At 58.5% G+C, this 27551-nt stretch overlaps 2 protein-coding genes across 3 annotated transcripts; both read right to left on the bottom strand.

Annotated features, from left to right (window-relative positions):
* Nucleotides 1–9879: 9879 nt before the first annotated feature.
* Nucleotides 9880–19536, bottom strand: FXYD5 (FXYD domain containing ion transport regulator 5). The gene is made up of 10 exons (XM_008249490.5): nucleotides 19479–19536; nucleotides 18820–18880; nucleotides 17553–17633; nucleotides 16516–16566; nucleotides 16351–16419; nucleotides 15354–15452; nucleotides 12654–12731; nucleotides 11695–11724; nucleotides 11540–11614; nucleotides 9880–10150 (listed from the first exon to the last, which is right to left on the bottom strand). The coding sequence occupies exons 2-10, from the start codon at nucleotides 18878–18880 to the stop codon at nucleotides 10101–10103; spliced, it is 594 nt and encodes a 197-aa protein (XP_008247712.5). The 5' UTR covers nucleotides 19479–19536; the 3' UTR covers nucleotides 9880–10100.
* A 412-nt stretch (nucleotides 19537–19948) lies between these two features.
* Nucleotides 19949–27523, bottom strand: FXYD7 (FXYD domain containing ion transport regulator 7). Of its 2 annotated transcripts, none has more exons than XM_070062438.2 (6): nucleotides 27368–27523; nucleotides 23560–23589; nucleotides 21871–21945; nucleotides 21713–21746; nucleotides 21552–21592; nucleotides 19949–20333 (listed from the first exon to the last, which is right to left on the bottom strand). In XM_070062438.2, exons 1-6 carry the CDS (start codon nucleotides 27396–27398, stop codon nucleotides 20311–20313), a joined length of 234 nt encoding a protein of 77 aa, XP_069918539.1. In that variant the 5' UTR covers nucleotides 27399–27523; the 3' UTR covers nucleotides 19949–20310. The 2 variants fall into 2 exon arrangements, with proteins under 2 accessions (XP_069918539.1, XP_069918538.1); XM_070062437.2 differs by having other exon boundaries at nucleotides 21704–21746; nucleotides 27368–27519.
* Between the last annotated feature and the right edge of the window lie 28 nt (nucleotides 27524–27551).

Here is a 27551-nt window from a genome sequence, read left to right as displayed (position 1 = left end):
CGACGCTCTGTGAGTCGGGCGGTTCTCGTGACCCACCGTGAGTAGCCACACTCGCCTTCTCTTTGGCACATGAACACCAGCAGGTTCTCTGCCGCCCCAGCACCCACCGAGCCGACGGCACATAGAGAGTCCAACTCAGGGGTAGCCATTCCCACCAGAACTCTGACCACAAGGAAGAACCACTGCAGAACTCTTCCAAGACACCAGGAATGTGCACACACTGACTTCCGACAGCTATGGCGCATGCTGTGCCCCCGTGACGCTCCTGGTGTGCACAGGTGGCGAATCTGACACCTAAAGCCACTCCTGCACCCCATCCTCCCCTCAGTTAGGGATGCCCTGGCCATGGCAGGGATCATCCGACTGTACAGCCCGGGGCCGAACCCCGCTCACAAACTGCTTCTGTATGGCCTGGAAATGATTTTTACATTTTCAGTTGAAATAGACCCCCCCCCCCCCCAACGACAACGTTCATGACACAGGAAAATGATATGAAGCTCAAATTTCACAGCTCATAAAGAAACGTTTATTGGAACACAGAGCTACCCTCAGCTCTCTACAAACTGTCCTTGGCGGCATTTCCACGACAAAGAAAGAGTCGAATACTCCCCTATTGAGATGGGCCCATAAAACCGAAAACATGGACTCACGGACACGTTATGGGAAAAATTTGCTGAGTCACACCAAGAACTTTCTGCGATGTCAGCCTGGTAAGGCCAGCGTTGGGCCCTTAGATCAGCCCGCAGAGCGGGGCCAGTGCTCGGCTCAGCAGTGAAGACACCCACATCCCCCTGGGTGCCTGAGTTTTAGTCACCACTCCCCTCCCAGCCCAGCTTCCTGCCAATGCAGAGCCTGGGAGGCAGCAGGTGATGGCTTGGTTAGGCTCAGGGTCAGGGTCAGGGTTAGGGTCAGAGTCAGGGTTAGGGTCAAAGTCAGGGTTAGGGTCAGGGTCAGGGTTAGGGTTAGGATCAAAGTCAGGGTTAGGGTCAGGGTCAGGGTCAGGGTCAGGGTTAGGGTTAGGGTTAGGGTCAAGGTTAATCTCACCCACATGTGAGATTCAGATCGAGTTTCTGGCTCTCGGTTTTGACTTGGCCCAGCCCCAGCCCCAGCTGCTGCAGGCATTTAGGGGCTGAACCAGTTGATGGAAGATCTCTCTCTCTTTCTCTTTATCTGCCTTTCAAGTAAAAAGCTGGGGGGTGGGGGCTCTCAGGGCCATTCCTAGCTCCACAAGCTTGAACACTGACTACCCACTTAGTGGGCCAACATCAATCTGACCTGACTCCACATCAGTAAGACCCATCTGCACGCAGAAACAGAAGTTGGCAGTTATTTGGGTGCCTGTTACACTTTCTCGTGGTTCATTTGCCCCTTGGCCTCTGGATTCTGTTGAGCCTTGAATGCAGTTACGGGCTTCAGGGGCAAGAAGAGGTAGAAGCAGGTGCCCGGAGACATCAACAGGGCCTTGCCAGGGAAGTGCCCGGGGAAGGGCGTCACAGTTTCCGCAGGTAGACAGAGACAGCTCTGCGGGCAGGGGTGACAGGACTGCTCTTTGTGGGCAAATAAGGTTTGCTAGAATTCAGGAGTTTGAGGTCCCCAGCTTTTTTGGACTCTGATCGTATGTCCTCATACCAGTTTTCAGGATCCCATCCTTTCCCATTCAATGCCCCAACTTTAACAAAAGAGACCGGAAGTTTCCTTGTGTTGAAATTCAGCCACCTACAGAATTAGGCTTCGGGTTTGATATTCAGAACTCTCAGCCCTGTGACCATGGGAAATGAGAGGTTCTTTCAGGGAAGTCACAAAAGATTCTGAGTCCCTTTTACAGAACCTGAGCTGGGACTTTATTTTACTTATTTATTTTTAATATTTATTTGAAAGCCAGAATTAGAGAGAGAGAGAGAGAGAGAAAATATTCCAACCACTGGTTCACTCCCAAAATGACTGCAATGGCCAGGGATGGGCCAGGCCAAAGTCAAGAGCCAGGAGCTTCATCTTGGTCTCCCATGTGGGTGCAGGGGCCCAAGCACTTGGACCATCTTCCGCTGCTTTCCCAGGTGCATTAGCAGGGAGCTGGATTGGAAGTGGAGCAGCCGGGACTCAACCCAGCGCCCCTATGGGATGCCGGCACTGCAGGTGGCGGCTGAGCACTCTACGCCACAGCGCCAACCCCGGAACCAGGAATTCAGAACTCCAAGCTCATCATTTTCCTTCCCCAAGTTTTCCAGACCAGTTAGAAGCAACACACCAACCCTACTACAGTCCTTAGTTTCACTAAAACGCCCTATGGGAGCAAATATCACTCAGAGCCTTGGCTTCTGTAGGAAATTAACACAGAAGTTGTCAGTGGTGCTCTGAGTAGCTGTGTTGCCATTTATGCCAGGGGTTATCTGTGTCTGCGCTCACTGGAAACAGTCATTAATGACCTTAAATCTAATTAGATCACAGGACCAGTTCCAATAAACCCAGCACTCATTCTCTCTCTCTCTCTCGCTCTCTCTCTCAAGTCAGAGTTACAGAAAGAGGTACAGAGAGAGAGAGAGAGAGAGAGAGGTCTTCCATCTGCTGGTTCACTCCCCAGATGGCTGGAGTCAGATTGATCTGAAGCCAGGAGCCAGGAGCTTCTTCCAGGTCTCCCACACAGGTGCAGGGGCCCAAAGACTTGGGCCAAATTCTGCTGCTTTCCCAGGCCACAGCAGAGAGTTGGATTGGAAGTAGAGCAGCCAAGACTCAAACCAGTGCCCATATGGGATGCCGGCACTGCTGGCTAGGGCTTTAAATGGCTGCACCACAGCACTGCCCTCACCCCCCAGCACTCATTCTTGAGATTCTGTTCAGGGGATGGCATCATGATGCCAGTTAAAGCTGCCACCTGCAACACCAGCACCCCATTTAGACGCTGGTTCGAGTCGCAGCTGTTCCATTTCCAATCCAGCTCCCTGCTAATGCGCCTGGAAAAGCAGTGGAAGATGGCCCAAGTAGTTGGGCCCCTGCCACCTACACAGGAGACCTGGAAGAAACTCCTGGCTCCTGGCTTCAGATCAGCCTAGCTCTGGCCATTGCGGACATTTGGGGAGTGAACCAGGGGATGGAAGAACTAATTCTTTCTCTCTCTCTCTCTCTCTCTCTCTCTCTCTCTCTCCCTCTGACTCTTCTCTGCCTTCAATTTTGCCTTTAAAATAATGAATTGAAAAAACATTCTGTTTACCGGGAACCATTCTTAGCCCCAAATTCTGCACTAACAAAGCGGAACCTCTAAGACACACACCCACGCCCACAATTTGTTAGGCAAAGTCATCCTTCGGCCACTGTGGGGGCCAGTGCCACTGTCTCTGTGGGTGTTGCTGCAACTGGAAACCCACAGGGCAGCAGGGCGCGGAGAGAGGTTGGAGGTGAGGTCGGAGAGCAAGCACAAGCAGGGGTCCACCAGGCTGCCCTGAACCCTGCACCGCTCACTTCCTGTCGCCTCTGACCTTGGTGGCTGGGGCTCTTCCCCACGGGGGTCAGCACGCACACAGATGGCCCAGGAGTGGGGGACGCAACAGGAGGACCCCAGGGCAAGAGGGAACAACCATCTCATTGGTGAAGTAGCACAAGCTACAAAATGGCGTCTTCTTGACTTCCACCCAGCACCTACCCTACCCAGAGACACACAGGCATCGAGGCAAGGAATCCTGGGAAATGTAGTTTAACCCGGCTGAGGGGACACGTCACTGAAGACAGTCCAGTGAGGCTGTCCACATCCTGTGACCAGAGCCAGCGGCTCACCAGGCTCATGGCAGGGTGGGATGGGGTGGGGAATGGGGGTCCCTCTTGACGCCCGGAGAAAAAAAAACAGTCTGGGCTCACATGAGAAAAGTGGAAGCCGTTCGGTTAATTTGATTTGGCCTCAGTTCTCTCAAAATAACGGCTTTGGCAGAACTGTGCTCAGGAGACTGGCTCCATTAGCTCCTGGCAAGGCTCTCCGGCCAGGAGGGGGAGGAGGCAGTGCCTGTGCCAGGCAGGGCTTGGGTGTGGGCGGCTGGCCCTTTGGGAGCGCTGGAGGTACTGGCAGAGGGACTTCCAGGGCCTTCTCCAGGTCCAGGCTCCAGGTTGCTGCTCCGGGGTCGCAGCAGCCCCCGTCTTAAGAGCCATCTTTTCCTCCTGGATTTGAGTAGGTGTGGCTTGAGCCCCCTTGTCCTGACGTGGGAGAAGCTTGGAACCCTCCTCTCCTATCAACAAATTCCCAGAAGCTGTTGTTCTCCTGGGGCTGCCCAGAGTGTTTTGAGCTCAGCTCTGAGATGAGCCTTCTTGGTTTCCTTTGCAGGTAGAAGTCCGCAGAAGTCTCGGGAGGGCGTCTGGGGAAGCATCTTTAACAGGAGCTCAGGCACCTGGTGGCTTTTTTCTTCTCACTCTTTTCCCCTAGAATGTGACTTGATGGCTGAGGCTCCTGCAGCCACTTTGTGACTTTGAGTCTTAACCTACATGGTAAGGGTGTCAGGGCAGCAGGTCAGTAGGAGCCTGGTCCCTCTGGACGTTCAGGAACCCCTTCTCCATCCTTGAACCATGCGTTTCAGAGTTCTGCTATGTGACAGAGATAAATTACCTGTTTAGATCACTCCTGTTTCTGGCTTATGTCTCCTGCCGCTGGCGATAGCTTCTGCCTCCAGGATTCTTGCTGCATGAGATAACGTCCTCTCTGATAAACTCGACTACCACTCATCAATATCCACTTCCCTCCCTACAGGGTTGTAGACTGCAACCAGGAATGTGTGTGTACATGTGTGCACCCGCATGTGTGTGCATGGGTGTGCCCATGTGCATGAGTGTGCACGCATGTGCGTGTGCATACGTGGTGTGCGTCCCTCCTGACAGAGGCTGTGAGAGCCGGTAGTGTGCGTCACCTTGTTCTCGTTCTCTTCCCTTCCGATAACTTAAACACTTCTGACAGCAGCCTCCCCATCAGCTGGGGTCCCCGCCCAGCTCCCAGCCGGCCCGTGATGGACGTGTAGTGGGAGTGACAAACCGAGCTCTCTTGAAAGCCGCTGCCAGGCGGAGGGCGCGAGTCAGTGTCCAGGGAGGTTGGTCTGGCTTGCTGTCGGGAAGGAGAGCTGACAAGTTCACAGCGTGGGTTGTGAGCAGGTGATTTGCAGAGCACGGGCAAGCCCTCCCGGCCGGGAGTGTCTCCCTGCCGCCCGCTGAGCCAGGCGGCCCCAGGGCACACGTCCGCTGCTGTCACAGTCAGCCTTCCATCACCGTGACTACGCCCCGAGGCAGCCTCCGGCAGCAGGAAGCTGGCTTATTTGGGATCCCCTTTGCAGGACTGGGCAGGCCCTCTGGGTTCAGCCCCTGGCGATGGCATCCTTGCTGGCAGAGCGGGAGTGCGTTTCTACCTGGCTCTCTCCTTACAAAGACGAGGGGCTGGGTCACGGCGGCTCCCCGCTAACGGCCTTCTCTCCCTTACCCAAGGCCCCGCCTGCAGACATCGGAGTGGGGTGAAGTCTCCGTTCTCGTGGCTCCCTCCGCATCAGACACTGGGGCGCACATTTCTGCATAAGTCAGGGCCAGGTCGCGTGCAGACTCCAGCGACCTGGGAACCTCGCTGCTCTGTCTGGGATTCAGGGAGGGGGAACTCCTCATGGCAGCCCTTTCTGTTTCCAAGTGTGCGTGTGTCGTGTTGTGTTGTGGGGTTACTGACATGTAGTGAGGGTACAGTTCGATCGGTTCTGACCGACTAATATGTAAGGACATATGTTAAGTGTACACTTACCTTTTTAAGAAACTTTCAGAGGCTGGCGTTATGGCAAACTGGGATAAGCCACGGCAGGCATCCCATATGGGCGCTGGTTCGAGTCCCAGCTGCTCCACTTCCCATCCAGCTCTCTGCTGTGGCCTGGGAAAGCAGTGGAGGATGGCCCAAGTGCTTGGGCCCCTGCACTCGCGTGGGAGACCCGGAAGAAGCTCATTGCTCCTGTCTTCAGATTGGCCCAGCTCTGGCTGTTGTAGCCATTTGGGGAGCGAACCAGCCATGAATAGAAGATTCTGTGTGTGTGTGTGTGTGTGTGTGTGTCCCTTTGTCTCTGTAACTGTGCCTTTCAAATGAATAAATTAAAAAAAAAAAAAAAAGAAACTCGGTTTTCCCAAGTGACAGTACCAATTTACGCTCTTGCCGGAACTGCATGCGAAGCCCCGTTGCCCCGCGTCCTCTTCAGCCCTTGGAGCTGTCCGTCTGTTTCATTTTAGCCACTGTAGCGGGTGCGGGTGGCGTCCCACACGGGCTCTCCTAGATCTGCTACGCACGACTAACGCACTGGCCGCCTTCTCTGTTCCCATTGGTCATTCCGACCTCCTGTTTTGGTGCCTAACTGCTTCCCAAGGCCCACAAGATGGGCGACTGGATTGGGATGGGATGACCAGGGCACTCAACACTTTGGCGACACAGCAGGCTTGGCGAGAGAGGTTAAGCAGAAAGGGGCCTTCCCAGTCTTCTTCAAGGGCCTCTGTAATTAGGGCCAGCGCCTCCAGGATCCCTCCTCCCAGGGCGTCTGAGACCCCATTAGAGAGGATGAGGGGGCGTGGCAACCAAGTGCCCATCAACCCCTTCCTCCCCCCACACACACACACTGAGTCAGCGCTGCCCTTGTCGGCTGCCCCTGAGATGCGTGGCCCATGTGGTGGCCCCTGAAACGGGCCGAGGCCCCAAACAACAGCCAGTCACATCCAGAGTGTCTCGGAACCCATCCAATGGCACGAGGAAGCAAAGGAGCTCCGACTTTTGCCCTTGGCCGCTGGGGGACCCTTGAGCGCCCGGCAGGGCCTGCTCTCTGAGGGTCTGTTCGCCGGGAGGCCTGGGGCAGCTCCAGCTGGTCCCTACACAGTGACTTCCGGTGGGGGCGCTGACCACTGCGGAGCTATGGACAAGTTAGCCACAGAGGTCGTCATTAGTGACTGAGCCCCAGTGCGTCCTCCCGGCTGGGTGGTGGGATCATCGCCAGCCCTGGAGAGCGCAACACCGCCCACGGCTCCACCCGCAGAGGCCAGCAGGTGCTCGGGGCTCTGAGAGGGGCCGCACTTGCCCCTAAACGCGTCTTTCCTTGGCCTTTCCCTCTTAACTGTGTCCCTTCTGCTGTAACCGGCCGTTCCGTGACTTCAGACCGCGCCCCCAGTCTCAGGAGGTCAGTGCCCCAAGCCCATGCTAAGGGCGCTTACTCCAACGCCTGTGGGCGGGGCCTCGAGGGGGATTAGATGGGATTCCGCGCTAGGGTGGGTGAATCCGGGGGCTTTGCAAGGAGAGACACTGCCAGGTGATGCTCTGGGCTATCTCAAGACCCTGCCAGCAAGAACTCCTTCAGCAGGGGCTGAACCACTCTCTAGAAACTTAGGCTGCCTGAGCTGCTTCATTATGGGGAGGAAAAACTGACGGCTGGGCTGGCGGGGAAGCCCCCCACGCCCCGCCCCATGGCTGAGGACCCCTTTGCGCCGGCTCGGCCCGTGGCCAGCGGTTCAGCGGCCAGCAGGGAGGCCACTTCATCTGCTCCATTGCTTTTCTCGGGATTCACCTTTATGGATATCTTCTATTTATGTCAAGCGGTATTGATCTTCCGATTCATGACTGTACCTTTTAAAATAAATTTTAGTTAAAAGGGGAGTTGATCTTTGTAAATAGTGACCAGCGGCGTGGGGGGGGGGTGCGGGGGAGGATGTGTGGCTCACGCTGGACGGAGGGTGTGAGGCCGTATGGGAAGTGCTGTGCTAACACCCCGTTCTCCTCCTGTGCGGCCGCCTGGCCAGGAGCCAAACACGCTTAGCCCAAGAAGCCATGTTTCTGCCTCCCCCCAACTGCTCTGTCCCCTCACCCCAGGGCTTTTGACTTTTTTTAAAAATGTATCATGAGGCTGGTGCCGTGGCTCACTAGGCTAATCCTCCGCCTAGCGGCACTGGCACACCAGGTCCTAGTCCCGGTCGGGGCGTCGGATTCTGTCCTGGTTACCCCTCTTCCAGGCCAGCTCTCTGCTGTGGCCAGGGAGTGCAGTGGAGGATGGCCCAGGTGCTTGGGCCCTGCACCCCATGGGAGACCAGCAGAAGCACCTGGCTCCTGCCTTCGGATCAGCACGGTGCGCCGGCCGCGGCGGCCATTGGAGGGTGAACCAACGGCAAAGGAAGACCTTTCTCTCTGTCTCTCTCACTGTCCACTCTGCCTGTCAAAAAAAAAAAAATGTATCATGAAATACATTTTACATCATCACCATATGCATAGCATTAGGTGGGCGGGTAGGAAATTGCTACTTTTGTACATCAAAAGTCCTGAGCAGTGACTTTTCGAAACATTCAACTCCATAGCTATAATAATTCTCTATATATGACTGTGCATGTGCGTGTGATAAACTGACAAATGACGATCCCTCCTGATTGTTTGGGGGTATCCTGGTGAGTAGGTGGTGGGCGCCAATAGGGAAACGTTTTTACATCCTCCGTACTACATGTGCAGGCTTTCTTCGGTCTCCGTGGGTGAGGGGTTCCAAGCCCCAGTATCCCCAGATGCTCAGGTCCCTTTCTACGAGGCTGTGATGTTTGCCAATGCCCTACAGACACTCTCCTGCTACTTTAAATCACCTCTAGATTATCTACAATATCCTTTTAAGGATTTATTTATTTATTTGAAGTCAGAGTTACAGAGAGAGAGAGGGAGAGACAAAGAGAGAGAAGTCTTCCACCTGCTGGTTCACTCCCCCAGATGGCCTCAATGGTCAGTCAGGAGCCAGGAGCTTCTTCCGGGTCCCCCGCATGGGTAGCAGGGGCCCAAACACTTGGACTTTCTTCTGCTGCTTTTCCCAAGCCACTAGCAGGGAGCTGGACTGGGAAGTGGAGCAGCAGGGACTCGAACTGGTGGCACATGGGATGCTGGAGTCGCAGGTGGTGGTTTAGCCCACTATGCCACAGCGCCAACCCCACCTACAGTATCTAACACAATGCCAGTGCTATGTAAAAGCTGTTATAATGTGTTGTTTAGAAAAGGAATGAAAAAGACCCCCCAAAAAAATCCATACAAGAAAACAAAGGTTGTACAGCTGCAAACCTTTGAATATTTTTGACCCGAGGCTGGCTGAATCCCCGGATGTGGCACCTGGGGGCTACGCATACACTGAGTACCATATAATCATATTATTCCTCCATATCACATCTGACGTCTGTGATCCACTCACATCTTCCTTTCTATGCAGCCACTTCTTTTTCTTTTTTTTTTCTTTTTGCGTCCTGCTCGGGGCTGAGACCTAAGTGTGCGAGCAAGCTCTCATCTCTTCACTTTGGCTCCGTGGGTCCACAGATCTGGCCAGGGGCGTCTGCCTCAGCTCCGGGCTGCCTGATGCAGTCGAGCGAGCCCCCCACCCCACCCCACCCCGCCAAGGGCCTTGGGGAAGGGTCCACTGGAGCCCACTGGAGCCCATGGCACCCTCCACTGGGTGGGGGATGAACACCCACCCACACTGCCCCGGGCCCACCCCAGGGCTTGCGCGGCTTCCTGTTGGGTAGACAAGGTCCTGGGCTAAGCAGTGATGGTGGTGGTAGGGGGGCTGCAGCTTGGATGTGCTGGCCAGTGACGTTCTCACTGTGTGTGCTAAGGGAGCCGTGGCCTGGTGGGGAGGGAACCCTGGGGGCTGGGGGCTCCCCCCACATGTATGTTAGGGGTACCTAGCTTCAGAGACCACGACCATGACCATGACCATGACCATGTACACGGACCCCGCAGCCTCCAGCTGCACAGCCCTGCTGCTCTCATGGAACAAACTCACCCATGGCCACCCCCTTCCCCCTCCCTCCTGCGTCCTTCCCCAAGCCCTGGACCCAGCGCAGCCCCAGCCTCTTTCTTCCACTCCCCCGTCATAGCACACAGAGACCACCGGGCAAGATCCACAGTGTTTACTTTTCGTCTGAGCAGAGTGGACACCTTGGGGAGTGGGGCAGCATTGGGAGGGCAGGGCACTGGGTCGCCAGCCCCTCCGGCCCCGTCCATCACTGCCTGTCCTCTCAGGCTGGGCTTCCTAACCGGCCTCCAGGGCAGGGTGCGTGGTGGGGGGCTCGGTCTCGGGGTGCCCGTCCTGTCGTCAAGCCCCGTCCTGATGGGCTCACCTGGGGCGGTTCCGGCATAACCGGGACAACTGCCGGCACTTGCCACCTGCAGGCGAAGGAAATGGTTGGATGGTGAGTGCGAAGCGCATGGCTGCTGTGTGTGCGCTGGGTGCTGGGGACAGGGCATGAGACGTGCACGTGAGCACAGGGCAAGGAGCACCCATAGGCACAGAGGAGCCCTCTGAAGGCTCCAGCAGGCAGGACGCTGTAACTGCAGACCTACTGTGTGCCAGCACGGGGCTGGGCCCTGGGAACACACCAGAACACAAAGGCTGACCTTCCGGCGGGAGAGACAACAGCAAGAGCAGGACAGAGCAAGTCAGGTGGGGGCCAGCGCGAGGAAGACAAACACAGGCAGGAAGGAGCCGGGGTCCCTGGGGGACCTCACTGCAGAGGAGACGTTTGGGCGAACACCTGCAGGAGGGGAGGGAAGCCATGCGGGCATCTGGAGGAAGGGTGTTACGGGCAGAGGGAACAGCCAGTGTAAAGGCAGGAGGACACAGATGGACTCAAGGGACAGCCGGGAGGCCAAGGGCCAGCCCAGAGTGAATGAGGGGGCAGTGCAGAAGTCAAAGGGGACGGGAAAGCAGCAATCCATGGCCTCCTGACTGTATCCCTGCCTGCCACCCCCTTTCGCCTCTCCGGCCCCCTCTGCTCCTCTTCCCTGGCTTACTCTGCCACAGCCCCCGGGTCTCCTCCTCCTGTTGTTGCAACTTGCGCACCTCACTCCTGCCTCAGGGCCTTTGCACTTGCTGCTCCTGCCGCCCGGGTTTTTTGCTGTTGTTTTGTTTTCCTAGTCATCTCATCATCAGGAGCAGCTCTGATTTCACCTTTCAGAACGCACGCCTCCCCTGGCCCCTCTGTCTTGTCACTGCTTTATCTGGCAAATATCCTCCCCTGGGTCTGCTCTGCTCGGGCACACAGTGACTGAACTGTGTGGCCCCAGCTTCCCCCAGCTCAGACTGGGCACAGCGTGGGTGCTCACAGGTGTCTGTCATTGGAACAAGGCATGGCCCCAGAGCCCTCATTCAGGCTCTGTTCCCACGGGGCTGGGTCTAGTCCTCCCCTGAGCTGTGTGGTGCAGCCTCGGGTGAGCTCCTCAACCCTCTCTGATCCCAATCTCCCCATGGAAGACAGAAGACGAGCTGGCATGGACATGTTAATCCAGGGAGGCTACAGAGCTGGACCCCAGGTCCGGCGAGGACCAGGCCCCCAGGAGCGATCTTGCCTACACGTCGAAACTGCACACTCGAGAGCTAAAGCAAAGGCCACAGCATGCTGAGGGGTGGTCTGCAGGCGTATATAGCCAACAGCAGAGACCTCATTTAAAACAACCCTGCCTGGGGACCCTTGAGAACCTGACCCTCCGCCCTAGCATAAGCCGGGACCTCCCCTCCCGCTGTCGGTGCCCTTTCTGCTCGGCCCCCATTCTCACTGGTGAGGATGACAATGCCGGTGATGAACAGCACGGCTGCAACCAGGAGCCCCCGCTTCCGGAGAGTGGCCTCGTCTGCAGAGGGGAGAGGGGAAGGGTGCAGTCAGAGGGGCCTTTCTCCCTTCTTCCCCCACACCTTCTTGTGGGTAACTCACCATAGTAGAAGGGGTCGTCCTCACTCGAACCTACAGGATGTGACAGATGAGGACAAGTCAGAGTTCCGCAAAGGTTTGTGGAATGAACAAGTGAATGGCAGAAACAGGGTCTCAGCCTTGGTGCCCTTAGAACAAAAGCCGAAGCCCCCACCGACTGTCTCCCACCACTCTCTGACCTCATCTCCTCCTCCCTTACTCCCAGCACTCCAGCCCCCACTGGACTCCCTGCTGCTGACCATGCCAGATACCTTCTCAACTCAGGGCCTTTGCACTGGCTGCTCTCGCTGCCTGGAGCGCCCACTCCCTGGACACCATCCACATGGCTCCCTCCGACACTTCCTCCTCAGTGAGCCCTTCACTGTTCCTTTGTCTGAAATACTCCCAGCACCTGCTTTACTCTTCATAGCAGGTTCAAAACACCTACTATGCAGTTATAGGTAATTATTACATAATGAATATGTAATTATTACTCACTGTCTCCCCTCCCCCACTAGAATGTCGGTTCCATAAGGGCAGCCATATCCTTTGCACCTGGCACACAGGAGGCGCTCAGTGAATGTTTGTTGAATGAACTGACGAATGGGCTCTCGCTTCCATTCATTCATCTGGGGTCCACTGGAAGTGGAGGACATGATCACAAGGGACCTCAGGTGCATGAGTAAGGTCCAGGCTGTGACCAGAAGAACCAGCCAGCTGAGCCCAGCCTACATTTCCAAATTGCAGATTTGAGAGCTAACCCAATGGTTACCATGGAGTTTTGAGGTGGTACGCGGGCACCAGTCCTTCATCCATCTATGTGCAGACATAACGGGGTGCCCACTCCCTGCCAAGCTATGAGCTGCTGATCCACCCAGCACAGCTTCCTGAGGACCATCCCAAGCTGGGCTGTACTCCAGCTGCTGGAAGCACTCAGCAAAGAGGAAACAGCCCGTTTCCAGTCTGGGAAGGAAGTTACTGACCAGGTGGCTTTGGGGTCTGAGGGTCCATCATCCTGACGTCCTTCCTTGGGAACCATTTCTCGGAGCGTGTCGTGGTGCCTTCGGTGGAGGGCAGGGGGCAGAGAGAGTGGCCAGAAGATGGTGGAAAGCAGAGTGAGCCATGGGTGCAGAAAAGGGGGGGTGGGGCATTACTGGAAGTCTGGAACTGGGACCCCCTCTCCCACATCCACACAACTAGAGTGCAGTCTTGGGCATCCCCCTGGTCCCACCCAGCCCTGGAAGCCACAAGCAATAGCAGGTACTGAACCCTGAAGCAAACCTGCACCTCCTGGTCCAGTCCAGCCTCCGCAACCCCCAAGGCACGCCTGCCCCCTCTCCTAGGGCCTCCTGGACCGTCCCGTTCCCCAGAAGCTAAATGCTAATGCCAGGCAGGAGGATTTCTGGGACTCTGGCCCAGCTATGCAGCCTGCAGGTACTTCCTGTAAAACACTGACCATCGGCTCTGCTCCCGAACAAAAATACCAGAGGGGGGCATAAAAATAACCCCTCCCCCATCGCCTCCGCCCCTCTGCTTCCCCGTTGGAGGCAGGAGGAGAAGCTGCCTCATGAACCCTGAATTCCTTGGGCCCGGCCATGAAGGAAGAATTGGCAACCAAGGATTTTGGACGTCAGTGGACCGTCAGAAGCACAGCAGGGGTCAGAGGTGCTGAGATCACAGACAATGCAAAGGCCAGTGGCCTGCTGGGCAGTCTGGATGCAGCCCTCGTGCCCACTGTGGTGGAGTTAGGAGATGGAGGCCCTGGGCAGAGTTTAGGGTTAGATGAGGCCCTGAAGGTAGAGCCCGTGGTGAGGGCAGTGTCCTTTGTAGGAGGAGCCTGCAGAGCTGGCTTCCAATCGCTGCACCTGCACAGGCTGGGAGAGGCCACGCGGGACCGAGCGAGAAGGCAGCCGTCTACAACCCAAAGGAGGAGCCCTGCCCAGACGCCAAGCCTGCCAGCGCCTCCGCCTTTGACTGCGTGTCTCCAGAATCATGGGAAATCAACTCCCGCTGTTCAAGCCGCACAGCCTGTGGCGTTCTGGGCAGACCAGGGGAAGCTGGGAAGCACGCAGCCAGGTGGCCACTAGGTGCGGGAGGCAGGGAGGCCCTGGGGCTGGCACACGGGGCGCTGGGCTGCCTTGAGGGTGGGTCAGCAGTGTCTGACTCCAGGACGCCCTTGGCCCTGTGGAATTTCTGCCGTGTCCAGCCAGGGATGCGTACGCAGGGGGACTGCAGTCAGCAACGTGCAGACGTGCAGACGTGAAAAAGTTTTCTCAGTTGGGAAGCGTGGACATGGCCGCTATCCCCCACTCCCCACAGGGGCACCACCGTGCAAATCAGAAAAGCTCCTCTCCCCGACACTTGGTTCCAATCGTGGTAAAACTGATCTGATGGATTCTCAAGAGATGCTCTAGGGCCACCACTGGGAAGTTGGGAAGATTATAAAGACCAGCAAGCTGCCGCCTGTGACGCCAGCATCCTATACGGGCGCCGGTTCAAGTCCCGGCTGCTCCACTTCAGATCTAGCTCTCTGCTATGGCCTGGGAAAGCAGTGGAAAATGGCCCAAGTGCTTGGGCCCCTGCACCCACGTGGGAGACCCGGAAGAAGCTCCTGGCTCCTGGCTTCAGATCCGCCCAACTCTGGCTGTTATGGCCAATTGGGGAGTGAACCATCAGATGTAAGATCTCTCTCTCTCTCTCTCTCTGCCTCTGCCTCTCTGTAACTCTGCCTTCAAAAAAAAAAAAAAAAAAAAAAACTAATAAGAAGAAAATCAGCAAGGGGCCAGCGCTGTAGTGCAGTGGGTTAATGCCCTGGCCTGAAGCACCGGCATCCCAAATGGGCACTGGTTCGAGACTCGGCTGCTCCACTTCCGGTCCAGCTCTCTCCTATGGCCTGGGAAAGCAGCAGAAGATATCCCAAGTGCCTGGGCCCCTGCGCCCACGTGGGAGACCTGGAAGAAGCTCCTGGCTCCTGGCTTAGGATCGGCACAGCTCCGGCCACTGCGGCCATCTGGGGAGTGAACCAGTGGATGGAAGACCTCTCTCTCTGTAACTCTGCCTTTCAAAAAAATAAAATAAATCTTTAAAAAAAATAAAAATTTTTTAAAAGAAAATCTGCAAGGGGAATGGCATGGCCTGAGAGTTGGAGTTCTAATGCTCTAATGCAGTGCCCAGCCTGCACAACTGGCCATTCCTCTCACCCTGCTTAGTACTTTCCAGTGGGGCCAGCCCCCCCCCCCCCAGACATCAGTTCAGCCCTGTTTCCCACTCCTTCGGTAGCCTTAGGTCACCTGTCCAGAGGAGACAACTCCACGGAACGCAGGACTCCTGGTCTGCGTGGCCCAGGCAGGGCTGACCCTTTCTTCCAGCCCCAGGGTGGAGCACAAGACTCAGGCTTGGCCAATCAGAGCAGTCCAGATTCGGACATGCGACCCCCAGATGGGCCTTGGGCTAGCATGCATGGGAGTGACGCGTTCTCTGGTCGCTGAGTTGGGACCTATATTTCGAACTACAGGACAAGTCCCGAGACGAAGAAACACAGTCCCCCAAATGCCACTGGCCACGCACCAAGAGAACAGTTTTAAATGCCTGAGCAAATCCCCCAGTGGGAGCCCTTGGGGAAGTGCTGAGCCCGACAGGGAAGAAAGCAAAGGTGGGGGCTGCTGATCTCGGCCCGACTCTACCTTCCTGGTCCCGGGCGTGCGCCCCCGGATCCGTCACCGCCAGTGCACCTGCTGTGGTCGGGTGCCGGGTGTGCGTCTCCACGTGGCTTGCTGTTGTGTCTACTCCGTTCAGGGAGAAGAGCGGTGGGGAGGAGAAGACACATGTAAATCAGGCACGGGCAGACCCACAGCACAGCAGAGGCCGTGTCCCCCTGCAGGTGGCCAGAATCAGAGCCGTCCACACAGCCCACACTGCTGGTGGGCGGGCCAGCCGGTGACGACCCTTGAGAAAACAACTTTTAAGACAAATCTAAACACCCTCGTCCTTCACCCCATAGTGTACTGGCTAAGAAGCCCTGGCTCTGGCACTAGGTCCCTGGGTTCCGCCTCCAGCCGCGCACCTGACTTGCTAAGGGACCTTGGGCCTCGGCTTCCTTATCTGTAAAATGGGACAATGACAGTTTCCACCGCACGCTGCTGCGCAAGGACTGAATGAAAAAATGAACGCAAGGGAATGTTTACGTCGGAGACCAAGGGAATGTTTACGTCGGAGACCCGCATATCGCCCGTGCGCTGAGTGGTTGTTCGAAGAGACAGGGGCACTGCCTAAAGCAGGGCCAGCTGGGAGCCATCAGTAAGCCCAGCAAGAGGGGGGCGACTCTGGACCCCGCCGGGGTATGGCCTCCAGGTGAACACACGCAGGATGCAGTCCCGCCGCGGAGGGGCGCGAGGGAGGCAGGGCAGGCGGACACGCAGGGTGAGGACTGTCTCCTAGGAGGAGCCGTGTCCATTAAACATCGCTTGGGAAAACACTGCGGAGCGCTTTTTGGATTCCATTAAGCCTCAAGGAAAAAGCTGCAGAATTACTGGAAAGTTCGAAAAGATGACAAGCAATAGAGATGGAAGTGACACAAGGACTGGGGTGGGCAAACGCTGATCCTTGGCCGGCTGGCGGTGCCCCAGGGGTGCAAGCTGGAGGAGGCCACCGACACTGCCCCTTCCTGGGTTTCGAACTTGCCTGTGTGTATCTCACGGTCAAGGCTGCTTTGGTTTGGGTCAGTGAGTCCGAAGCTTGGAGTAGGCGGGACTGAAATGGGAGGAGAAAGACCCGGCGAGTGGGAGGGGCAGTGTCCAAGCGCCCCTGGCGGCCCCGCCCCCTGCGCCCCACGCCCCGCCCACTCACCGTGGGCAGGGTCCACGGAGGTCTGAGGGGTGGACTGGAGTTCCGGGTGGTCTGTGTTTGGGAGAAAAAAAGAGACAGAGACGACGTGGAGAAGGTCCATGGTCCCCAGGGGGTCCCACAGCGAGGCCACTTAAAATACAGGTATGTACATTAAAATACAGGTATGTGTTCCTGAGAGAGGAGCAGAGCCCCTGGGGGCTGGCTCACTCCCCTGTCCTCACAAAGGTTGGGCTGAGTGACCGGGGCGGAGCCAGGTCGAAGCCCAGGCCCCCTGTGTCCGGCCGCAGGGACCCAGCCCCTCGCTCTATCACCAACCCCTCGCTCTATAACGGCTGCCTCCCAGACTCTGGCATGAGCAGGAAGCTGGATCAAAAGCCAGAGACAGAGATGGAAGCCAGACCCTCCCTCGTGGGCTGCAGGCACCTCCGTCCAGCTTTGATGGAGCGGAAATGATGTCATCCATCCCGCCCCTTATCCGTGAGCTGCCCAGGGGTGGAGCCAGGGTCGCCCCTGCCTCAGCACCCAGCACCTGACCAGAGCTCCTCCTTGGGGGCGCTTGCAAATCAGCTTTCTCAAGGCTCTGGGCTTACTACATCCCCGCCCCCTGGGCCCTGATAAGCCCAGCAAAACCATCCCTCTCCCAGGCCACTGCTCCGCTTGGTTCAGTGGGGCTGGCCCCTGATCTCCTTGGACAAGTGTGGGGGCCAGGCCTGGCCACAACCAGCTTTCTGGGCCTGTAGCCGCAACCATCAGCTCCTGGGTGGGCACGTGGCCTGAGTCACAGTGACTCCGTTCCACATTTGCTGGATTGGGGAAGGGGAAGTTCCCCTGCCTCTGGAACTGGGGGCCATCCATCCGAGGAGAGAAAACAGAACCAAGAGGAGACAGGTCCGGGATGGCATCATTTGAGCACCCGGATCGAGCCACACCTGAAGGCCTACCCCTGGGCTTTTTAGTGACACAAAAGCATACATTGCCCTGTTTGTGTTGCCGTTGTTACTTGCAATGGTCTTGACGGCTCTGTCCCCTCTCCTCACCTGAGACCTGTGTGAGGACTTCAGTGCTTCCAGTTGCTGGGTCCACTGGAGAAGCATACGTGGTCTCCTCCAACTTCTGACCTGGAGAGTGAAGAGGGAGAGGTCAGGAGGGCGTGTCGGCCCCCTCTCCCCAGTACTCCCATCCAGTCCTTCCTTCCAAACCCTTGGGCCCGTCTGCTGGTGGCGCCACGCAGCGTGGACTGCATGACTCCATGAACCTGGAGTTGTCAGAACCTCTCCTTGGGCTCCCCACCCATCCGCGTGGCAAGGGAGAGGCATTTAGTCTGGCGATCCCGGGTACGAGGGTCAGCCAGGGCCCTGGTTTCAAATTCAGCTCCCAACAACCTCCCCGCTGTGGGACCTGGAGCCAGCAGAGTCCTGGCGCCGAGCCTGGGTGGCCTCCTCTGTGGGTGGGATGGTAGGGAGAACACCTCCCGGCTCCGATACGATGAGATGAGATGCGGCACGGAGAGGGGCCGCCCCACTGCCTCCCACGTGCTTGGCACTGATCCACCCACTGCCCTCACCCAGCCCAGCCTCCAGCCTCCCCTTGCTCCCCCCCCGCAGTCAGAGGGCACCTGCAAATGCCTAGACCACGCCCTCCTGGCTCAAGTCCTGCCCTGACCGCACCTTGCTCCAGGTAACAGCTGAAGCCCCCCCAGGCCCGGGAAGTCCCCTTCCATCCGGTCCCGCATTGCCACTCTGCCCCTTGCTCGCCCCAGCCCAGACAAGGGCTCCCCAGTTGTGTTCAACCCAGCCGACATGCACGTCCCCCATCCCTTCATCTCCTTCAAGGGTTTGCCCAGATGCGCAGTGTCCTCCTCCATAAAATGGGCATGACGACGGGTGCACCGGGGAGAACAGAGCCGCAGCTTGAGCCAAGGGAGGCTCACGGCACCTGCCGTGGGGAAGGCACACCCTGGGGCACGGCTGCTCTCTGACGGCACTCCCCTGCCTGGGGCTGGGGGTCGGCTTTGTTGAGTTTCCTGGCTGCTGGTAGCAAACTGACACCAACCTCACAGCCAAACCAAACTCAGCGTGCTGCTGCTTCTTGGAGGTGAAAGGGAGGGCGCTCAGCGGGACAGGCTCCGGCCAGACTCAGTGGAAGCAGAAAGAGGGTGTAACCCCACCCCCACCCAGGGATCCCCACTTCCTGGGCCTGCTCAGTGAGGGGGGGGTTGAGGAGACAGAGGGGAGCGAGCACCCTGCTCAGCAGCTTCCGGGGTGAGCTGGGGGCTCTGGGACAGGGTGGAGACAAGGGCCTTACCTCTGGTGGGGAGAATCAGGCCGAGGACCGTGAGGAGACACAGGTGGCCGGCGGACAGCATCTACGGGGAGCAAGAACCCGGGTTAGTGACACTGGCCTGGGACACACACACCCCCCAAACACGCAGCCCACCCTGAGCTGGTGCCTCTGGCCAGAGCTGACAGCTGACTTTGGGAGCAAGGGGAGGGTCCCAGAAATACGGGGGTCCCAAGCTGCCTCCTCCTTCCCCTCAACCCGCAGGTCCCCCAAGAAAACCAGAAGCATCAGCCCCAAGGGGCAGCGCCCGGGCACCGAGCCCCTCCCTGGCAGTGACAGTGCAGGGAGAATGTGTGGCCGTAAGAGATCCGGGGCCCAGCGCCCAGGAGCGGCCAGGAGGGCGCGGGGAAGAGTGAGTAATGCGCTCGTGGTCGCCGAGGAAAAATTGAGCAGCCGCTGAGCCCAGGACGCCGGGGGGGTGGGGGAGCGCCGGCTCCGGGAAGGATGGAGGAGGGCGGGGAGACTGAGGCAGGAGGCAGCGGCGCGCGGGGGCGTCCGCCGTGGTCCAGGAGGCGGCGGCGGGCGCGGCCGGCACCGCGCGAGGCGGAGAGGCGCCGAGGGGCCGGCCTCGACCCCACCTGTGCCGGACCCAACCGGGCAGAAGGGCGGCGGGAGGCACTTACATCGGCGCCGGGTCCAGAGCGAGTGGCAGCCTGGCGGGCAGACGGTGGCGGCGGCGGCGGAGCGGCGTCCAGGCGGAGGGTGTGGCCAGGGGCGCGCGGGCGGGCGGGGAGCGAGACGGGCGCAGTCATTTCCTCTTGGGTTTCCTGGCTTCAGAGCCGGGGTGGGAGCAGGAGGGGGAGACGCCGAGGCCGGTGGGGGCAGGGGTGAGAGGCAGGGCCGTGGCCTCCACGCCCCCAGCCTGGTGTTGGGGTGCTGGGGGTCAGGGCTGGGAGGGGGCTTCTTGGGGGAGGGGAGGCTGAGAAGTGGAGAGAAGAGGGGGGCCCCCCGGAGGTGCTGAGGGAGGGGAAGGGAAACAGGGTGGGGATGAGCGATGCGCCCTGGGGGTTGCGGGGCGGGGCGCGCTCCCCCAGCTTCCCCCCTGCAGCCCCCTCCCCACTGTGTGCCCACAGATGAGAACACACAGACAGAACAGGGGAAAAAACCAAATGCACATTTATTAAGCTCAAGACGTGGACACCGAGAGGCACGGGGCACGGGATCTCGGGGAGAGAGGCGTGGAGATGCAGGGGAGTAGCACACGGGGGGGTTCTGGGGGCGCGGGGGTGGAGGCCTGAGTCCCTGGGTCTGGGGGTGCACACGGGCTCTTTGGGGAATCGTCACTGCCGAGGCCTGGGGAGGGGCAGTGGAGGTGCAGCGGCTCCAGCCTTGGGGTGGGCGGGGCGGCTCAGCTGGGGAGCGCTCCCAGCGCAAGGCTGGGGTCCCCACCGCCTTCGCCCGGTCCTCAGGCTGCGCGCTCGGGCTGGGGCAGCCGTGGAGAGCCCGGGGCTGGTCTTACACGCCGCCGCCGCCAGGGGCTGGGGAGAGAGGGGCCGCGTCAGCCGCGGGAGGCTCGTGCGCAGCGCCCTCACCACAGCCAGGGGGCCCTGTATCCCCAGGCGGCGCGGACACCAGAGGCCGGGGAGCTGCCTTGCTTCCCTGTGGGGTCCGGTCCCTGTGGGGACACCTCTGCGGCGGCTGCCCTGCCCAGAGAGCCGTCGTGGAAGGGAACACACCTGTGGTGGTGGCCCCAGGCCCAACCTGCGCTCTGCCACGCCCCTCGGCACCGCCACGCCCTTCCCCCCTTAGCATCCGGAGCACTTGGAAACGCAGCCACTGGGTCCCGTTCACCCGACCCGAGGGACTCAGAACCCTGTAGTAGTCCCCAGGGCCCAGCACCCAGCCACAATGTGCCTCATTCGTGCTGTTCAACCTCATTAAGAGAACATGAAACAAAGCACTTGAAATAGCACACCAAATCCCACCCCCATACTGAGTCCTGCACAGCCCCTCCCCTGGGTCAGCCGTTAGAGCCCCGTCCAGAGCAGCTCCCTGCAAAGGGTGCAATTCCACTGAAACCAGCTAGGGAGGCTGTTCCCCAGTTAAAGTGAACACCCCCTGGAGTCCCACTCTTCCATGGCCACGCCTCCCCTCTTGGCCCCGCCCCCTCCTCTGTCGCAGCCTCAGTGCACCTGCACTCGCTGGCACCCTCCTCCCCATCCTCCTGCCCTGCTCCCCTCCCACACCTCCACCCACCACGTCCCATCCCTTCCTCTGCTCCTCACCCCGCACCCCGCAGAACCTCCCACACCTCCGCCTTCCTCCCCATCGTCCGCACTTGTCGCCTTTGCCAACAGGAGCTTCCAGGACTGGATTCTGCATCGCTCGCATTTTGTCACGCAGCTCGCCCTCCCTCGCTCCCTTCCTTGTCCTCAGTTGTTGGATCTGCCGCCCTCCTGCCTCCCCTCGGCCCCCTGCAGGGCAGAAGTCCCTCTCCTATGAGGGGCTTGTGGCTCCTCCTGTCCTGGCTTAACGAGGCTCGTGGACTTGTCTGTGGGCTCGCCGTGGACTCCTGAGGACATCACCTCCCACTGCCTCTCCATGGTGTGGCAGCTTTCCTCTGCCAGCAGCCGGCCTCCCACAGACCCGGCCCACCTCCGTCTGGTGGCGCTCCCCCACCCCCGCCCAGCCCCACCCAGCTGCCTTCTAAGATCCTCCCGTCTGATGCCACCCGGTGCCCCTCCCAGAACCCTCACCTGAGGAGGGCAGCTCCGATTTACAGGACTTGCAGGTTGGGCTGTGGGGACAAAGATGAGAGCAAAGCACCATGAGGTCCAGCAGCCACGGGCTTGATGGGCGGGGCTATTAGGGATATGCCCCCCGCCCCCTCTGCCCACTGCTGCCAGACCTCTCAGACCTGGAGTCGGCCTTCCTGCACTTGACTTTCTTGCCTGTTAGGAGGAGAGAGAGAGAGAGAGAAACAGGGAGACAGGATGTAGGAGGTAAGGCTGTGGGCCAGAGGCAGCTGGGGGAGTGCAGGTGCCCGGGGAAAGGGGGGGTTGGGCTCAGACTCACTGAGGATGATGATGATGCCCACTAGGAACATTATGGTGGCCAGGGTCATGCCCACTGTCTGCACCGTGGCGTAATCTGGGGAAGAGAGTGAGGGCTGTCAGGGCCAGGGAGCACCCCTGCCCCACCTGGAGCCTCAGGCTTGACCCCAGGCTGCCTGGAATCCGAAGGCTGCTGGCCATGCTGGATGTCCCTCCAAGAGTTCTGGGGAGGGTCAAGGACATGCACTTGGGCAGTGCCAGCTTCCCTCGGCCTCTTGACCCCCAACCCCTCTCCCCCTGGATTCTTTGGCCTTCTGTGTGTGTTGTAGGTGCTCCCTACCGCCTGCTCCATGGTCCTCACCCTGTCTGCCATGGCAGCAGCCTTCCCTGTGGGCCTGCTGCCCCACCCTGCCCCCACCTTCCCACAGCCCCAGGGACTCTGTGTCTCAACTCAGAGCCCTCTTCAGGCTCCTACCACATTCCAGGGACAAACCAAAGTCCTCACCATGACCCACAATTCTCTGGGAGATCTGGTCCCCAATCGTCAGACCCCACCCCTTCCACTCTCCCGTGGCTCCCCTGTTGCAGCCACACCGGCCTCCCTGCCGTCCCTGGACCACGTGGGGCCTCTGCACTCGCTGTCCCGTCTGCCTGAGTGCTCTTCCCGCACCAGCTTCTGGGCTGTGATTATCGGTGATGCCTTCTAGAAATGTTCTATCCTGTCCTCAACATGTTCTCGTCACATTCCAGCCTTTATTTTCCTTTTCGATGATTCTCGTTTAGTAAATCCTCTGCATGGCTGTTTTCCTGAGTATCTGTGTCTCCCACCGAGCGTGGGTCGAGGAGGGCAGGGGATCTTGTCTGCCTTGCACCCTGCGGTGCCTCTGAGTGCCCAGAGCACTGCCAATTCTCCAAATAGGACTCGCGGGAGCACCCACTCTGCCCCATCGTGGCCCGGGCCTCTGCCCTCAGGAGTTTACTTCTGTGATATTGTGATAAAGCATCAACCAAAATCCCAAAAAAACCAAGTCATGGCTGGGTGTGGTGTGGCGGCTTTTGCCAGAATCAGGGAAGGCCTCTTCCACCAGGCAGTCGATATTTGATCCGAGGCCAGAAGGGAAAGGAGCCTTTGCCAGCTGCATGGAGAGCCAAGGTGGGGGTGGGGTGGGGGGAGTATTTCTGCAGCAGCAACAGCAAGTGCAAAGGCCCTGAGGTGGGAGGGAGAGTCTGAGAGAGCAGGTGGGGGTTGAGGGGAGGCAGCAGGGTGTTTAGAGAGGAGACCAGGGCCAGACCTGCAGATCTGGGAGTCACATCTTTGGGCTGATGTCATGACATCATCCAAGTAATTCTTTGCCTTGCTATCTTCTATTTGCAAAAGGGCCCGGAGGTAAGCCACAGCTCAGCAGTGGACAAGCCAGGACTGAAATCCGGCCTGAGTCGCTGCTTTGAAGGCCTCTCTCCTCCGTTTCTCTAATGGCTCCAATGCACCAGCCCGGACTTCTGGATGGAATGGGGGGCTCAGGAGAGTGAGAGACCTCCCCTCCCCCAATCTGGTTCTGCCTTCCCTGAACCCAGCTGGCATGAGCCGCACCAGGGCGGAACACATATGCAGTGACCACAGCTTAAGCCACTTCCACAGTGACCCACTAGAATCTGCAGCCACCCCTCCACCGAGCCCCATGCTGCCCCTATCAGAAAACCCACCACTCACCATAATAAAATGGGTCAGGTTCCTCGGGAGCTGGGCAAAAGGAGGCAGAGAAAGAGAGGGAAGAACTATTTCAACACTGGGTTTCTCCATGTGTTTGAGGATTGTGACAATCAGATAAAGGCAACCCTTGCCCTGGTGGCAGGACACAAGGCCTGAAGAATGGGGCACAGAGTGGCTTCTGCCCATTGGTACCGTCCCCTGTGCGGTGCACAATCTATCCAGCCGTCCAGGGCATGCCCGATCCTAGACCACCATGGAGGCCTGACACAAGCTATGGGCTCATTCCTAAAACACACACACACACACGCACACACACCGACTTTCATGTGATGTCAGGGGTTAACAGATCCCAGTCCCACTGGTGGCCACTGATACTGGCTTCCCCTGAACACTCCCCAAAACTTGTAAGTCATCTGAGAGATCCCAATGACAGGCACTGCAGCTATTGTCCTTGTCCACTCACTCCTGCCTCCAACTCCAGTACAGGGGAGCTGGGCTGACTCATGGCCTGTGTTAGTGATTTCTAGGACACCAGTGATTTCAAAAGATCAAACCTTGATTTTTGCAATAGTATTCCCAGTGCGTTTGTCTGAGTGTAGCTCCAGCCAGAGCTCACCAGGTTTCAGAAACGTTAACAGGTGGATACGATGCGTGTCTATGGGTCTACCTGTCCCCGTCTCCCACCTCCCTGGCACATACCCCTTCCCATGCAAGAAGTGCACCTGTTGCCTCTTGAATTCTTCTGCCCGTTCTGTTGCATTTGGCCTTGTCCGGCCTTGTCAAGGCAGAATTCTGCAGGTGTGTGCCACCAGGCAAGGGGAGCCAGGGCGATGCCAGGTGGTCACACTCATTTTTCCCTCCACCTTCCAGGCTCTGGGAGGGCCGGCTCCCTTGAAGTTCAGTGGGACCATGTGACTAATTCGGGCCAATGGCCATTTCCAGGCCAGAGCACTTAGGTGCTCCTGCAAGGGCATTCCTTCACCTCTGGCCTGGTGACCTGAATATTCTAGAGGGAGGTGGCACTAGGATTTTTAGTGAGACCCCCAGTCTACCTGTGATGGACACATAGCATCAGAGAGGAACGCCTCCTGCGTGTCCCCGCCCCCGCGTGCCCCAGCCTACCTGCCCCATACAGGTGCCTGGTCTGATCCACACCAGGTGGAACTCTGCCCTTCCCCTGTCTCCAGGCTCCAAACAGGAAGTCCTGGGCTGATGCTAAATGGTCTTTGACACCTCCCAGCCCTGTGATGCTCCTCTTTTACCCCAGGGAACTTGAGCTCAGAGCCTGCAGCGAGTATGCTGAGATAGACTTTTGTGACGTAATTGGATGTTGTCATTCATTCGTTTCTCTTCTTGCTTGCTTGTCCATCTAACCAGCAGTGGAGAGCTCTGACTCCACTCCAGCCTTGCTTATGAGCACTTTATAGATACTAACACATTAATCCCGGCAGCAGCTCTCTGATGGAGGTGCTATCTTCATCCTTCTTTCACAAAAGGGGGACATTGGACCAGGAAAAATAAAGTCGCCAGCTTAACTTTGTTTCTGTGCTTGTTTTCAGTTTAATGACCCACCTTGGATTTTCCCTTTGTACTGGTGGAGCTAATGATGTTTGTAAAAAGCTAATCCTTGCAAGAAAAAAAACATGAAGTCGATAGCAATGTGGGGGGGGGGGCACTTGAATGAGGCAAGAACCAGAAAGCTGATGGTGGCAGACACTGTTTTAGGGTCACCCGTGCTCTGTCTCAGCACCCCTGCCCGACTCAGCTCTGCTGCTAACCCTGACATGTATGAAAGGCCAAAGAAGTTCCCTGGAATGTATGAGTGGATGAAAGCGAGGCCCTCCTGTGCTGTGGGAGGTGGATTCTCTATCAAAGGTGGACTATCTTGCTTTGATCTCCGGATTTTCCACCCCTCTCTTCTTCCTCAAAAGTTCTCAGGAATCCACTGGGTGAGCGCCTGTTCCAGAATCCTCCCTGGGTGCTGGGCGCTCCTTGCAGGAGAAAAATCCTCTTCTGGTCCTGGCTACCCCAGCAATCTGGGTCTTCAGGGCGTGGCTGGGCTATGGGTGGAGCCAGGAGGCAGAGAAGGAATGTGCACTACTCCTGGCCAGTTGCCAAGGAGAGATCAGGAAGGAGGTGGTTGCTATGGCAACTGGAGCATCTTGAGAGGTGATGGGTCCAGGCACCCCGGGCTGGGTGGGGTCCTGTGTGAGGCTTGGGGGTTTTCTTTCTAACTCTGGGCTCAATCTTGATTTCCTCTCCTTTGGCACCTCTCACTGTTAGCCCTGCAGGGCTGGCTGCTGGCCAAGTTCAGGGACCCTTTCAGGGACAGGGACAGGGACAACAGGGACCCAGGCCCAGTGGTGCTCACGCATCCCCATTCGCCTGGCCCCCGATTCCTCCTCCTGTTCTCCGGCAGGGTGCAGAGAGACGCATCTCCCTCCCCCTCTTCCCAACAATTCATTAATTAGTTGCCTTAAGTGGCTCACAGCGCACAACACGGTTCTCCTTCACCGGGATTTCCCGAGACCTGCGGTCCCCTCTCACGCTGCCACTGGGAAGGCAGGGCACTGAGGCATCTGTCCTGCCCCTGCCAGTCTACTGCCATCGATCCTGCTAACCACCACCTCTGCGAAAAGAAGCCCTGGGCTCCCGCCAGACCTGCTGGCTCAGCCCTGCCCCCTCTCCCCAGAGTGGCCTCCAGCCTCTGCAGCCCCCCTCCCCCCGCCCTGCTTCGGATTCTGCAGATACGGCTCAGTGCAGCAAGCCCCTGCCTGCTGGGAAAACGGGGAGGGAGGGGGAGGGAGAGGTGGATCGGGGTTCCCTTCCCCTCCAGGGGCTCCTCAGCATCCCTGGCCCTGCCCCCCCCCAGCATTCTGTCCACTGCTCCTCTGCAGAAGCAGGCTCAGCGAAGGGGGCTACCGGGGGTCCATGGTGGGGGAGGCGGTTTAAGCAGGTGCATCACTGGGTAAACGGGTGCAAGATGTCAGTCACAGAGCAGCCGGATGGGGCCAGGAGGGCCATCTGTGCATACCCAGTTCACCTCTGGGGACACTGGCGTGGAACCTGGGAGGGAGGGTCCCGCCACCCCCTTCCCACCATGGAGGCTCACTGCAGTGATTCGGGCCCCACCCCAGGCTGCCCTCCCCCCTCCCTTCCTATCTCCAGCCCCCCACTCCCAAGCCAGGGTCTCCCTATCTCTGGTTTTCTCTTTCTGTGCATCTCCCTCGGCTGCTGGCTGCCTCTCGCCTGTCTTTCTGGGTCTCTTCCTTGCTCGCTTTCTTTTTCAGGCTTAGTGTCTCTCTCTTCAGTTCACCCCGTTTCCCTGTGAACCTGTCTGCTAGCGATTTCAGGAAACACCCACCGCAGGCGACAGCGATGCTGGAAACACGAGCGATCTAGAACCCTGCCCCTTGCCCAGCTCGAGGATCCGGAAATCTCCCCAAACCTCTCTGGCCGCTACCCACCCGCTCCCACCCTAAAGCCCATCTCCTCCGTCTGCCACCACGGGCACTGGACCAGCCACCCGGTTGCCATAGCAACCTGTCCGCGCATCCTTTCTCCCGGGACTGCCACTCTCTAACCACGGGTCCTGCACAGGGATGCCACCACCGCCCGGGAGAGGGTGTCCAGGGGTGAGCCACGGGGCAGGGGTGCTCCGCTCAGGGGAGGGACAGACATCCTCTCCCCACTCCCCTCCTTATCCATTACGGGAATCTTCCAACCCCCTCTCTCTCCTAAGGTATCAGATCCCGAAGCCCCCCACCCCCAACCCTGCTTTGCGCCTCCTTGTCTAGGCACGGCTCACCGTTTGTGGGGGTCTGGGTCGGGGTCGCCATGCTGGGCCGGAGCAGGGGGGCTGCTGGATACTGCTGAGGCGGTGACGGCGCGGCTGCAGCAGCTGGAAGCAGGACAGACTGATGGGGACAGATGGGGGGAGCCCTGGTGTTGGGGGGGGCTGTAGCCAATGGGGGCCCGGGGAACCCGCCCCC

This window comes from Oryctolagus cuniculus, chromosome 18 (genome assembly GCF_051225735.1).
Source record: "Oryctolagus cuniculus isolate XC-2025 breed Fujian yellow rabbit chromosome 18, ASM5122573v1, whole genome shotgun sequence".
NCBI lineage: Eukaryota > Metazoa > Chordata > Mammalia > Lagomorpha > Leporidae > Oryctolagus > Oryctolagus cuniculus.
Note: the sequence above shows the minus strand (reverse complement) of the source record. Positions and strands in the feature narration are given on the sequence as shown.

Bases quoted from the DNA above. Each gene is read 5' to 3' on its own strand.
- FXYD7 (XM_070062437.2), bottom strand. From the start codon at position 27,398: ATGGCGACCCCGACCCAGACCCCCACAAACG. The intron at 23,590-27,367 runs GTGAGCCGTGCC...CCTTTTGCCCAG, and splicing joins GACCCAGACCCCCACAAACG to CTCCCGAGGAACCTGACCCA. The intron at 21,747-21,870 runs GTGAGTCTGAGC...TCCTCCTAACAG, and splicing joins GGGCATCATCATCATCCTCA to GCAAGAAAGTCAAGTGCAGG.
- FXYD5 (XM_008249490.5), bottom strand. From the start codon at position 18,880: ATGCTGTCCGCCGGCCACCTGTGTCTCCTCACGGTCCTCGGCCTGATT. The intron at 16,567-17,552 runs GTGAGGAGAGGG...TCCCAAACACAG, and splicing joins AGTCCTCACACAGGTCTCAG to ACCACCCGGAACTCCAGTCC. The intron at 15,453-16,350 runs GCAAGTTCGAAA...TGAACGGAGTAG, and splicing joins TGACCGTGAGATACACACAG to ACACAACAGCAAGCCACGTG.